Here is a 14412-nt window from a genome sequence, read left to right as displayed (position 1 = left end):
ATTATATGGAGGTGAGGAAAGGGTAGTGTACGTAGTCGCTGGTGTCATGGGCCTTGTCAGGGCTGCGTCGTGGCTTGCCTAAATTAGACCCTGCTGCTGCTGAGGTACCCTGCAAAATTACCCCCTGTTTATATACTGCCTCAGTTGGAAGCAAATTGTGTAATGGCTCTTCTCACTTTTCACCCAGGAACATTTGAAAAGACAGCGTGATTTAAAGGCAGCGTGATTTGTTGCTTAGCTTAGCTTTGGACTTGTTGGTTCAATCATGTGTGCTTGGCTTTAACAGCAAAATGCACCGGCTAGTAGTTAGAAGTTGCGAAACCGCCTCCATGATCTTTACTGACTGAACAGAACAGAACTGTATTGAAGCACTGTTGATCCTCTCTTGATACTTCTACATAAGTCTGTTGTTTGTTCACTATTGACATGTCCCTCATGAGGTCCTCAAATTAGCCTCCCTGAAACGGATGGTTAGCACATGTTGCTGTTGTTGATGAGGCATCCCAGGCACTCACTCTGGACTGGATTTGAGGACTGTGACTCACGGGGGTGCACTGGTCAACCAGGACACCCCATACTTTATGGGGTCTGAAGAGAGTGTATCATGCACTGTCCACATCATTCTTATTATTAATAGATGATTGTCTATGGAGTGAACGTCACGACATTGTCCCTATATATGTATGCACATTTGCACAACAACTGTGGGTTGGCATTTGTGAATATTCAGTTGTTCTATGAAAAACATTGAAAAGGCAATATTGAATATTGCCATTTCCAAATCCATTTGTTATCAACAGGTGAGGTCTTTTACAAGACTTACCTAAACAGTGTTCTGATGCTGACTGACTGTGCAGAATTCCTGTCCTACAAGTCAGTTTACATATCTGTGAAATCAAAGCCATTTGTCATCATTAGCATCTCATTTTTGTAAATCCATTTATTTATTTGTTTGTTTGTTATTATTATAATTTTTTATTTTTTCATATTTATTTATTTTTATTTTTGCATTGAAGAAGAAAAAGCAATTTGCAATATTCAGCAAAACAACAGTGTTGTTGTTTTTTCCCCCAAATCATTCAGCCCTACCATAAAGTCAGTCTCGTCGTCAAAAGGTTGCTTCTCTAGTTTCCGGCTTAGGGACCGAGTTGGGCCCTCGCGGCCCTCAGCAATAACACCTGAGCCTTCCTCTCTTGTCCCCGAACTGATAAACGTGAATACTACTGTTTTTCCATGAAGTGACGATCTTATCCCCTTCCTTGTGTTTTTGTTCCCTGCACACCGCCTCTTTGCTGGGCGGCTCCCTGGAGAAAAGGCACCTCTGCCAGGTTCCATTCACGGCTTAACAAGTGTGTTCATGTTGTGTCCCACAGGCGGAGGCGAGGCTGGCAGCTAAGAGGGCGGCTCGGGCGGAGGCCAGGGATATCCGAATGAGGGAACTTGAACGGCAACAGAAAGAGGTATATATAAAGCAAACCTGACCTCACAGCAAAGATGTACAGCAGTGCTACTCAACCTTTTCCCTAACTCAAGAGCCACATTGACAAAAAACAAGGCTAGGTCGGAACCTAGCAAATGGCCAGCGCAATAAAGCGTCCACGAGCATCGGCACTCAAATCGGCACGCAAATTGGACTGGACAAAGCCAGATATAGGGCCTGCTTGCGCTGGCCAAAAATCTTTGGAAGAGCCACAATCCAAAAAAGTCCCTTTCCCCCCATTATTTATTCTTAGATGTTTGTTTATTTATGTATTTTAAGTAGGACTTCAAAGAGCCACACCTACCCATAAAGAAGCCGCATGAGGCTCTCGAGCCTCGGGTTGAGTATCGCTGATGTACAGTAACATCTGAATGGGCCAAGGTGCTCTGTGACTTCTCCTGCTCCCAATATAGACCTAGCTAGGTTGCACCTGGAAATCGACCACTTCTCCCTTCTGTTCTTATATCTTCACTTGTTTGTTTTGAGCAGGGACACTTGGCTATTTCATGATTTCCCCCAGAGTTTGCAAACAGTTAATCTTCATGGAATCCCTCGACTGGCGCAGAGGACCTGCTACTCGGCATTACAGCCAAAAAGCAACATTTAGATTCATCTAATAGTTCAGACACAAAAATCCACACGCAGTGAAAGAAAACTAAAAGTGCTGCATGTCCACAGATCAAACCATATTGTCTCTTCTTTCTTTCTTTTCTTTAATCGGGGTCTTTTAATTTTAATTCTTCTCATTATATCATATTGTCTATTCTTAAAGTAAATGTCATCCAGATGTTTTTCACCACTTAACTTTCTTGCTTCCATGGTTTCTTTGAGCACCACTTGTGACTTGAGTGAAAGTGTGTTTTGTTTTCCACTTCCTCCTTCCTCTGTCCAGCACTCTTACCACCACTCGTCCAGCAGTGGCAACAGGAAGTGGGGTCAGATCCACCAGTGGATGGTAGGCCGGCGAGAGAGTATCACAAACTCTCACTACTAACACAGCTTGATGTGCTGTGTGGGACTGAGCCCCAGACCTGACTCACTGACTCACTGCCCTGTACAGTACCTCACTGATTCAACCCTGACCGTCTACCTCAACCTGACTCACTGACTGCACCGTACAGTACCTCACTGAGGAAATATGCCTCTGCACTGTTTGCTTTGGAGACACTGTGATCGGTGACTGTGTGTGTATTTGTAGAGCAGGCTTTGGCCACTGGTTTTGTTTAGGGGGAGTGACTCTGCATGTCAGAAGGTGGTCTGGACCTTCTTATTTAGGGGGAGTGACTCTGCATGTCAGAAGGTGGTCTGGACCTTCTTATTTAGGGGGAGTGACTCTGCATGTCAGAAGGTGGTCTGGACCTTCTTATTTAGGGGGGAGTGACTCTGCATGTCAGAAGGTGGTCTGGACCTTCTTATTTAGGGGGACTGACTCTGCATGTCAGAAGGTGGTCTGGACCTTCTTATTTAGGGCGAGTGACTCTGCATGTCAGAAGGTGGTCTGGACCTTCTTATTTAGGGCGAGTGACTCTGCATGTCAGAAGGTGGTCTGGACCTTCTTATTCAGGGGGAGTGACTCTGCATGTCAGAAGGTGGTCTGGACCTTCTTATTTAGGGGGACTGACTCTGCATGTCAGAAGGTGGTCTGGACCTTCTTATTTAGGGGGAGTGACTCTGCATGTCAGAAGGTGGTCTGGACCTTCTTATTTAGGGGGAGTGACTCTGCATGTCAGAAGGTGGTCTGGACCTTTTTATTTAGGAGGAGTGACTGCATGTCAGAAGGTGGTCTGGACCTTCTTATTTAGGGCGAGTGACTCTGCATGTCAGAAGGTGGTCTGGACCTTCTTATTTAGGGCGAGTGACTGCATGTCAGAAGGTGGTCTGGACCTTCTTATTTAGGGCGAGTGACTCTGCATGTCAGAAGGTGGTCTGGACCTTCTTATTCAGGGGGAGTGACTCTGCATGTCAGAAGGTGGTCTGGACCTTTTTTCTCTACTCTTCCAAATACTTTTCAAATGATTCATTGTGTTCAGGTGCCATTTTTGCATGGACTTAATCTGTGGTGTATCAACACAGTTAAGAGAAGCAGACATTTTTAGTGTGCACAGCTCATATTTTACTTTTTCAGAACAGAGAACAGCTGTAACAATGTATACGAGCTGTTCTTATGTATATTATTATTATTAATGATGCTGCGCTTAAAAGGGGTTACATATTTGAGCTTGTTTTATGAGATCCGTTATAAACATGAATGAGATTTTTTTTTTTGCATGCTTCTGGCTTTGCATAGCGACTGTTTGGTGTTCCAGTGATCTGTTTTCCTCCTGTGATCGAGCCTCTCTCTACTTTCCACTCTTCCATCACTATCATCTCTGTCTCTAGGCTGACTCAGACAAGGCCAGAGCCTCTAGTAGTAGTAGATCCAGCAGCCGTCATCAGCGGGTCTGTATCCTCCCACATTTCCTCCATCTCTGTTTCCTGTCTTATTTCACCTTTTAATCCTTTCTCTCATGATCATGTCATGTTTCTCTCTGTCTGGCTTTCTGCTACGGTTCTATGTTTCCACATCACCAGGGGCTGGATGATGATGTCACATCAGTCCGCAGCTACAGGGTGTGTACATAACTGCCTGTTAACAAGGTGCCAATTCATTATATTGAACCCTATTATAGAGAGCCAAAGTGGAACGTCACTTCCTGCTTCAGCAGTCTACCAGAGATTTTCATCCGCCATTTATTTTCCCATAGACATTTCCCAAAATGCTTATAAAAATTGTTTTACTTGTTCAAACCAAACGGTACAGATATATTTAGAAACAGGAGAGACCGCATAACATTTCACCAAAACGTAAAAAACAAATGCGGGTTTAAAGAACATATTTTAACAATGTTGTTTTTTTTGTTTTGGACAGATTGAAATGTTCTATGGTCTCTCCTGTTTCTAAATATATCTGAACCGTTTGGTTTGAACAAGTAAAACAATTTTTATAAGCATTTTACAAAATGTCTATGGGAAAATAAATTGCGGAAGAAAATCTCTGGTACAGTGCTGAAGCAGGAAGTGACGTTCCACTTTGGCTCTCTATTATTAAGGCGGTATAATGCCACTTTAAGAAGGGCACACAGATGTTTGAAAGCCATTGCTCTAGTTAGGAAAGCACTTGTTGAAAAAAGTCATTGCTAATTAAGAGATTGGGTAAAATACTTGTTGTTGTTGTTGGTCAGTGTTCATTTTAGCCATATATCATAATTCAGCTTTCCTAGAGAAGCTTTAGCCTGATGCTTGGCTTTGTCTTTTCTTGTCTGAAGTCGACCGCTTCATCAGTGCGTGACTTGGGCTCTCAGAAGAGCCATTCCAGCTCTCGTAGAAAAGACCTCCTGGTATGTCTGTCGTGTGTGTGCAGCATGACGTGTGTGTGTGTAAGCATTATGAGGGATAGGCGTTGTAACCTCAATACAAGACCTGGATCTGTGGCATGCAACCAGGAATTAGCTAGCTTGTATCTTCTGAACTGAACTAGCTTAAAGGTTGAATGCATAATAACAAATGACTACTGTCAGATATGCAGTGATAAGCAAATATATTTAGACAAACCTTGCTTGAATACTATAGTCACTATAGTCAAGTTTATCTAGCCTTCATCACATAGGCATGTCTCACAGGACTTTACAGGGAACGATCCTCGCTAGATCCAACTAAACAAACCTCCCTAGACTCCCAAATTCTTGGCTTGGTCACACGTGTTGTATTGGATGTATCAATATTATCCAGTTAACGTATGAAGAACTAACCTGTACTAGACACGCAAGGTGGACGGATTAAATAGTGTTTTTTTTTTTACCAATATACACCTAACATTTATTTGGAGTGTTATTTTGCAAGCACGTCCTAACCCCCTGCGTTCAGAGCTTCTCAGATGTTTGATGTTGCTATGGTGATTATGCCCCTGACTCCTGTTCTCTCTTCAGTCTGACAGCCTCTCCACTAGCTCCGCCCTGAAGAGTTCCCGCTCTACTGTATGTACACAAGCATCATCATCTATTGATCACTGCTGCTACACTTTTCTTGTAGTCCTTTTTGTCTCATTGTAGTTCTTTTTGACATTTTTCTCCGCGGCCAACAGAGTTCTGTGTACAATGACCTGCATGGCCATAAAAAGGCTTCGTCCAGCTCCTCCAGGAAGGACCTGCTGGTCAGTGTCACTCTCCTCAAGTGTTGGTGTCCCCTTGGTGCAGCCTCTAGCATGATGGCAGTCTGCACTAGTTGTTGTCAGTGGCTTGCAGTGGTGTTTTACTGTTGATTGGCCGTATTGTTAATTAATTAATTAATTAATTAATTAGGATTGTCTGTTCATTGGTTGCCTTGTGCTCTGTCACATAGATTGATCAAACGGCGTTGACTGATATTGACGTTCTGTGTCATTTTAGATTAGGCCATAATACACAGTGGAAAAATGAACTTTGTTGTTTCTGTGTTGGCGTGTGGTCATTCCTACCACATTGCTACTATTCCAGACTGGACTGTACCATGATCAGAGGAACTACAGCAGCCTAACGAAGACCAAACCACCACCTCCTGCTTCCACTTCCTCCTATCAGCCACGGGTCGGTCCCCCCTTTCAACGCCGTCCCACTTCTTCTAGCCCTGTTCTGCTTAGACTAGAGAGCGGTTGAGGGCTCACTCAGTTGAACTAAAGCCAGTTTACAGCCATAAATTGTATCTAGATGTTTTAGTTTATTGGCCATGTAAATCCCCAGACAGATGGATCTATTGTGTGTTCCACGCAGTACTAGTTTGTGTGCCACAAAAGCATCCAAGCAAAGAGAGAAACATGGTTGCGTCAAAGAATGTTCCCAGAGTGAACTGGAAGAAGTTACAAGTGGTAGAAACTAAGCCAATTCTGATTTTTAGAACAACATGTCTGTCTACTCCCAAACTTTTTTTTTTCATTTTTTTTTCATGATCATTTGAATTCATGTAAATTACCTCCTGGCCGACAAAACTGGGTGCTTCACCACCAGCATTAAAACAACGGACAGGGACAGTGCCATCACTCCTCACTCTAGTCTGGACACGCCTGGCTATTTTCCAGGGTCAGAGAAACCTCACTCCTGTTTCCTCTCTCTGCATCTCTTTAATGTCGTCTCCACCTCTCAGTCAGCATCACTCCAGCTTTCCTCTGGTCCTCTAACCTGACACATGTCCCTGCTGCCCCTCCCTTCCCACAGGCCACCACCACCACCACCAGCACCACCTTCTCACCCTCCACCACCACCCCTGGCACGGGGCTGTCACGCAGCTACAGCATGGTCAGTGACTGTCTCTCTCGGACAGCCTCACTGCATGCCTCTAGTTACCTTCACAAGTAGACCTGCGCCCCCCTCCATCACTGCTACATACAGTACAGTACATCTTGATAGGATGTACCAGGGGCGTTTGGGAGCACTTATATTTAGCTCCTAGATGCTCTGGGCACTTGGTGGGGCCAGAGATTTGTGCTCCACTTTGATAAGACAGGGGCCTTGTGTCAAACCAGTGCTTTTTATATAGAACACTGACATTAACGGCGTAGTTGAGATGTGAAATACCCACAGAGGATTTGTGTTTTTACTGCATGCGGCAGAGAAAGTGATTGTTCTCGGCCTACTTAGCTAGGATGAGTAAGACGTACGCTCCCTCCTCTGGCGTGTTGCTGAGTCCTGCATTGTGTCCCACGTGTCGCCCTCAGGCCTCTGTTTACGACGACACTGCTCTTTACGGCTCGGGCTACAGTTCAAAAGCCGTAAGTCTTCTTCTCTGCGTTTTGTCAAACTAGACTTCCAACAATGTCAGTGCCACCACAGCGCCCCCATGTTGTGTCTGTGGCCCTGACGTCCGTCTGTCTGTCTTCATGTTAACCCTGTGTCCTCCTCCCCTCCTCCTCCTCAGCCCTCTGAATACAGCTGCTACTCCAGCTCCACCCGCAGCAGCCCTGTGGTGAGCTCCCTAAACACCACCCGCACCCTGCATGCTGTCGGCTAACACTAGGCAGCCACTGCTAACAGGTCGCACGATGCACCCTCTCCACACACCCTGCCTCCCTCCACCTAGGGACACCGTAGATCATGCCCGCCCAAATCTGGGGCCCGCGGGCCACGTTTGGCCCATGCTCCCTTTGTTTTGGTGTGCCATGGATTTGCCAAGCTCATAAATATTTATATATATATATATAATCCTCATCCACAGCCGACATTACTGTCTTTCAGCGGCTGTAGTGGGCTCATCTTTAAAGCGAGAGTGAATCCTGGTATCATGAAACTAGAAGACCTACACTATGTAAGGCATCCATGGTTGGTAGCAACCATGTCATGCTAGCTTGTCGGGAAGGGGGCTAAATAACGCTCCGAAGTTAGGCTACATTTTGGTGAGGGAAGAACTCACATGTCCCATTTTCAAAGAGGTCACTTGACCTCTCACCTTATGATATCTGAATGAGAATGGGTTCTATGGGTGCTGCTCACAAGTCTTCCCCTTTACAGACATGCCCACTATGCTAATCCCATTCAATTTTTGGCTTGGTTCTTTTGACAATCACGTTTCTGCAAATTAATAAAGTTACTGTTAAGCAATAAGCAGATAAAAGAGTAGTGTTTTTATTATTTTTAAATTTTGTTTTAGATTTAGGTGTTAGGCTGGCTTTACACAGTGAAACTTGCACGCAACTTTAGTTGCATGAAACTTAGGTGAAACCAAGTTGCAAATGAATTGCATGGTATAAACCCTTCTGCAACTCACTTGAAACTTCTGTGAAACTCAGCCGCAACAGTTGCAAAGCTCTCAACTTTGTGGAACTAGTTTCATGCAACAGCCAATCAAAATGCTGATAACCAGTCAGCTGATCACATAGGCTCTGGCTGTCTGAATCAGTGCGCAGTCTCAGAAGACCTCATTATGTCAATATCCATTTATAGTCATAGCGCCCCCTACTGGCAACACAGAAAGTGGTTTGTAACTCGGCCGGACATGGTCCCACGCGCACCAAAATCCACATGTTTGATGAGCATCCCAGCCTGAAGACATCTAGATGACCATTTGGAGTTATCGGCAGAGCGCCCCCTACTGGCCACACAGGAAGTTGGAGTAACTCCATTGTAGATTGTCCAATCTGCTCCAAACTTGTCATGCATGATAAGTGTCCATGCCTCAAGCCATCTATGTGTCAATATCCATTTATAGTCATAGCGCCCCCTACTGGCAACACAGAAAGTGGTTTGTAACTTGGCCCTACATGCTCACACGTGCACCAAACTTCACATGTTTAATGAGCATCCCAGAGCATTGAATGTATTCTGATCCATGCGGAGCCAGGATCTACATGGGTTAAAAATAATAATTTTAACATGTTGTGAAGTATAGTGATCACATAACTGTTCAATGCTATGCTATGTTTTAATGATAATCAGTTATCTATATATGAAGCTACAATTTCATACTGTTGTCACAAGGTGGCAACAACGAGCTATTTATTTATTTATTTTCCTTTAATCAATCAATAAATTTGAGAAAAATAATAACAATGCACTCACCGGAGGCTCATTGGATCAAGCTCTTTGAAAAGAGTGTGAAACGATCCACTGGTATGTCTTTTAAGTAGCCAGTCCTTCACCCACATACGTTTAACTTTTTTTTCATGTTGTGTTTTTTCCTCCTCCTCCTCCAACATATCCATGAGTATTAATGCACTAATAGCTCTCTTCCTATTCTCGGGGCCCGGGACAGCCATATTTTATCTAACAAAGTAGCTAGCTAGCTAGCCAACCAGCCAGCCAGTGCCAGAAGAAAAACTGATACAACACCTCCGAGTCCGAATTGATATTTTCCAGCGAGAAAACGATATGAAATACGATACAAAGATGCAGAATGACAATTCTCACTTGAAAAAAGAAGAAAACGATACAATAGATGAAAAATGACCAATCTAGCTAGCTAGTTTTGCTGGAAGAAACTGCCAAGTTGCACGAGACTTGATTATTTTTGAATTGCTTTGTGTAACTGTGAAGTTGCATGGAAATTGGGTTGCATGCAACTTGCAACCTGCAACTAGTTGCGTGCAAGTTTCACCGTGTAAAGCCAGCCTTAGTGTCTATAAAATAGATGGCTATAATATATTTTACTGTAATGTAATTTCACATAACGTCAACATCAATTTTTGGCCCACAGCCCAGGCCCTCCATCCAGATACATTTTTGGCCCATCGTGGGAAAGAATTTGGGCACCTCTGCTGTTGATCATACTAGCTCTGGCCTGGTTTAGGGTACAGCATCAATGTCATTTTACCTTTAACGTTTGCGAATGAAGAGTTCCTATTGCAATGCTGTGCAGGCAAAGAAGATGTTGTCGGGTCGTTGTTTCTGAATTAGTTCCAGTTGCTGCATTTGACAAAGTGATCCTAATTGCATGAATTGGAGTTACTTACAGTGTTACGGTCATTGGAGTAATCCAATAATCTCTTTATTACAGAGAGTGCTCGTGCGGTTTTATCAATGAGAGTGTGTGTGTGTGTGTGTGTGTGTGTGTGTGTGTGTGTGTGTGTGTGTGTGTGTGTGTGTGTGTGATGTGTGTGTGAGAAAGAGAGAGCCTTGTTGTGCATGAGGCTAGCTTCTCTTACGTGGGATCCTTACTCTGCGTGTGTGCTCCTCTCAGTCCTCTTCAGACGATGACTCTGTCAGCACCGTGTCCCAGGACCGCTTCAGCAGAGGCCGCAGGGACAGTGTGGTGAGCTATAGGGAGACAGAGCTGTGTACATATACACACACATATATATATATACTGTATATATATATATACACACACATATATATATATATATATATATATATATATATATATATATATATATATATATATATATATATATATATAGTATTTTTTTTTACAGTACAGCAGTCAGAGAAATATGAGGGCAGTGTTGTGAAAAGAAAAGCATATAAAATAATCGTTAATTGTATTAATTGTAATTGAGGTAAGAGTTTGAAATAATGATTTGAAGTCATAGATCAAGATGGATAAGAGCGTCAGCTAAATGGTTTAAAATATAGATTTTAAAAGTCTCGAATTGATCGGTCATCTTTTCTGGCAGTATTTGTCATTCTTTTTGTTTCACCCTTTGTCTCTCTGTCTGATGATGATTTTTTGTTTACTCTTTGTTCTTCCATTGTTCTCTGTCCCCTTCACTGTGTGTGTGTGCGTGTGCCCGTGTGTGTGTGTGTGTGTGTGTGTGCGCGCGCCTGTGTGTGCGTGCCTGTGTGTGTGTGTGTGTGTGTGTGCGTGCGTGTGTGCTGAGCAGTCATCTGACTTCTCGGACATTAGCGAGTCGGCCGCTGACTATTTCAGCCGCTCCAACCGGAGGGGCAGTATAGTGTCTGACCTGGACGATCTGTGCATTCCAGACCTGGATGCTGTAAGTGTCTGAGCTGCGTTCACACTCAGCGGTGTGCTGCCTGCGCTGCGGAATGCACTGCAACACCGGTGACGAATGCCTTCTCTAATAAGCGCTGCATGATCAAATGTGACTGGGTTTCGTAAACACGTCTCACAGCCTGCGTTTTCCCACGGATGAGCTCATCAGTGAGTAGGTTACAAAATGTAAGCGCACTTCAAGTGGTTTTGTGCCGTCTTAACAGCGTGAACTTGAAAATGGAAGTTTCTCTTCTTATGTAGTGGTGTGATTTACCCGAGTGTTTTGTTTGTTCTTTCATCTGATCTTGTTTGGTTGTCACCTCTTGTGTGATGTGTGAACATGCAGCAGTTATCAACTCAAACTAACTCCTGAACTAACTCCTTGATTCACAGAGGAAGAGCAGCTCCGAGCATGGCCACACGGGGGACGCATGTTGTTCATCGCAATAACTCTGTGCATTTCATCTGATGATATTTCTTCCCTTTCTTTTCAGCTGGATGAAAAATGTGACAAGCAGTATACAGACTACAGTCGGGTGAGTGCCAAAGTATTCCACATTCTTACTTTCTCTCTATAAAAAAAAACGTCACCGAACAGCAAACGGTTTCTCAAGCTTAAATGAGCTTGTTGGCTAGTTTGTCAAGTTTATGAGCCGCAGCTCTGCACCTGACAATGGCGCCGCATCTCTCTCCGAAGGAGCTGAGCAGGAGAGGATCGGTTCAGACTCGAGAGCCCGGGCGGTGTCAGGTGACGGTGTTGAATAACATGAGGGAGTTATGTTGCGTCGTTTGTGTCTGTCTGACCGGAGCTCTGTGGTCACTTTGTGTTCCTTCACGCAGCCGTCGTCCCGCTGCGCCACCCCGGGCCTCTCTGCTGCCACGCTGGCATCCCTGGGCGGCACCCCCTCACGACGGGGCAGCGCGGACACCGGGAGCATCGCCGACCCCGACACCAGTCTGAGCGAACTTAGGGTAAGGTCGGACAATCCACCGTGTCACCTTTTCTGTATTACGTGACCGAACGACCCCAATGTTAAATGCAAGATTTCTCTCAAGCGTATGAAGTCGAATTTGATTGGTTTCAGCTTGGTTATCGTCACATTTAGCACTATCAGAAAACCAGATAAACGACTGTATATGTTGTATAGTATGAGCCATGTATGTAAACATCTATGTCTTCAGCCTTTGAACCCACACATACTGTAGCTTTGTCTCTGTGGTGGTGACCTCCCTCCTGTTCTAAATGTCTGGTTTAACCGTTCTTCTTCTTCATATATATTATGCACGGGGGGGACCTGGATCTGACCTGTGTGTCCTGTGGAAGCTGTTCCTTACCGTATGTCTGGGTGTGCTGGTCATGTGTATGCCAGCTGGACTGTCTCTGAGATGCCAGCATGGGTGCTCTGTTATCTCTCCTTGATAATCCCCCTCCCCTCGCCCCGATTCACCCCGACCGACCATTCCTTCCATCTGCTCTACAGGATATCTATGAACTAAAGGACCAGATTCAGGATGTAGAGGGGCGATACATGCAGGGGCTTAAAGAGATGAAGGTAGTGGGGCTTGAGCTCACAGCATGCCTTCTCATGTCCTCTGGGAGCCGTAGAGAGAGGCAAAGTGACCGCCTACTTCCTGCTTCACCAGCACTGTACCAGAGGTTTTCGCCCGCCATTTATTTTCCCATAGACATTTCACAAAATGCTTATAAAAATAGTTTTACTTCATCAAGCCAAACGGTTCGGCTATATTTACAATCGGGAGAGACCATAGAACATTTCACTCGGACCAAAACTTTAAAAAAAAAAACATTGAAAGAATATTTTCTTTAAATCTGCAATTGTTTTACGTTTTGGTCCGAGTGAAATGTTATGTGGTCTCTCCTTTTTCTAAATATATCTGAACCGTTTGGTTTGAACAAGTAAAAATTTTTTTATAAGCATTTTACAAAATGTCTATGGGAAAATAAATTGCGGAAGAAAATCTCTGGTACATCGCTGAAGCAGGAAGTGACGTTCACTTTGCCTCTCTATGGCATCACTAACCCCCCCCTTCCACCATAACTCCTCCTCCTAACCCCACAGCCACTCCTGTACGAGCTCCCTGTCTGAATGCTGGAATGATCCTCCTTGTGCATGATCTTCCCTCACTTCCTTTTCCCCCGATCCAACTCACTGGTTGTGGCCTGGAATGTATGAACGTCTGCACTCCCCAAGTCCTGCTAGTGGTCTCAACAATGAAGAAGAGTAGTTGTCACAGCAGGGCTTTCCCCGCCTCACAGTGGGCCTTTCGGGGGCTGACTGACTATGCACGGCAGTAACCGTGATTACTGTCGCGCGTACATTTTACTTTTGGGTTAGTGTATTCACCTTATGTAGACGCGCCCACTTGACCCAGTTGTCTTATGACTTCCTGTTAAAAACATTGTGTGTTTGACCTGGTCTCTAGTACTGTACTGTCACAGGAAGTGTAAACACAATAGGAAGTAACTGTCTGACCCCTGTGTTGGAACATAAGTAGGGATGCACCGATCGATCGCCACGTGACCGGAAATGGCCGATTTTCACGTGATCGGCCTCGATCGGTGATCTGCGCCGGTCACTCTAAATAGCCGATGTGCTGTGAGCCGATTTTCACGTGACGTGCGCGCACCCCAAAGCACTGAGACAGGCACCCAGCCACCACACCACACACGCCAGCATACCTTCCTCGTTGTGGAATTTTTTCACCGTCCGTGAAGTAGACAAATCTCGCAGTTTGTCACACATGCAAGTCGAAAATAAGCCGTGGAGACAGAGGTGCGGCCGAGTCCCGCTGGCTGGAGTCCAGTCTGAGCGGCTTGCTTCACCTCTCTGCTCTCTCTACCCGGGAAGCAGTGCTGCTGCACCCGGCCACAGAGCACAGCTGGCTTGGCGAGGTGAACGTGAGCATTGTGTCCAGTATAACCATTCCCCGACCTGCCTTCTCCATTCCACATCAGCGCTGCTGCCTCAGCCTATCAGTCATGTTGTCACGTGGATACAGGAGAGACTATTTGTTTCGTATTGCAAATAGAACGACGGACATAATAATAAAAATGCATCGGACTCACAAGTGTGCAAGGTTTTCTGTGCGTGACGATCTTTTTTCAGATGGCAGATAAAAAAAAACGCATACGAAATTTCGGACTGTGTGTGTAAACTCCGTCTGATATTCAGACTGAAGATCGTTACTGTAACTCATAAACTCATTTCCCCTCTACTCAAGAGGACTGGTCTGGAGCCAGGCTATAAACTCCTTGTCCATGGATCATTTTGATGTTCTGTTGCACCCGTTTTCTTTTGGAAAAGTAAATGCATGATAGCTGTGGTATAGGCTATTGGATTTTATTAAATTTTTGTATTCGTTGTATTTGCACAAAAAAGCTCTGTCCAGTAGGCCTAACCTGGAACCCTTTTATTTTGAGATGTGTTTGAGTGAGATGGTCCTACTTCATGCAAATGATAAGAATTGTTATATGA

General features: G+C 44.7%; 1 protein-coding gene across 3 annotated transcripts in view; it reads left to right on the top strand.

Moving 5' to 3' along the window:
- The window catches only part of lrrfip2 (leucine rich repeat (in FLII) interacting protein 2), a 28812-nt gene that overhangs the window by 6821 nt on the left and 7579 nt on the right, over positions 1 to 14412 (top strand). For 2 of the 3 annotated variants that reach the window (XM_083658391.1, XM_083658390.1), the window contains exons 3-6: positions 1374 to 1460; positions 11410 to 11451; positions 11756 to 11887; positions 12397 to 12468. In XM_083658391.1, the coding sequence (XP_083514517.1) occupies positions 1374 to 1460; positions 11410 to 11451; positions 11756 to 11887; positions 12397 to 12468 (333 nt within the window). The remainder of the gene's footprint in view (positions 1 to 1373; positions 1461 to 11409; positions 11452 to 11755; positions 11888 to 12396; positions 12469 to 14412) is intronic. The other variant, XM_083658392.1, reaches the window with a different exon arrangement.

This window comes from Poromitra crassiceps, assembly GCF_964638095.1.
Source record: "Poromitra crassiceps genome assembly, chromosome: 22".
Classification (NCBI taxonomy): domain Eukaryota; kingdom Metazoa; phylum Chordata; class Actinopteri; order Beryciformes; family Melamphaidae; genus Poromitra; species Poromitra crassiceps.
This window is presented reverse-complemented; position numbering and strand designations above follow the sequence as displayed.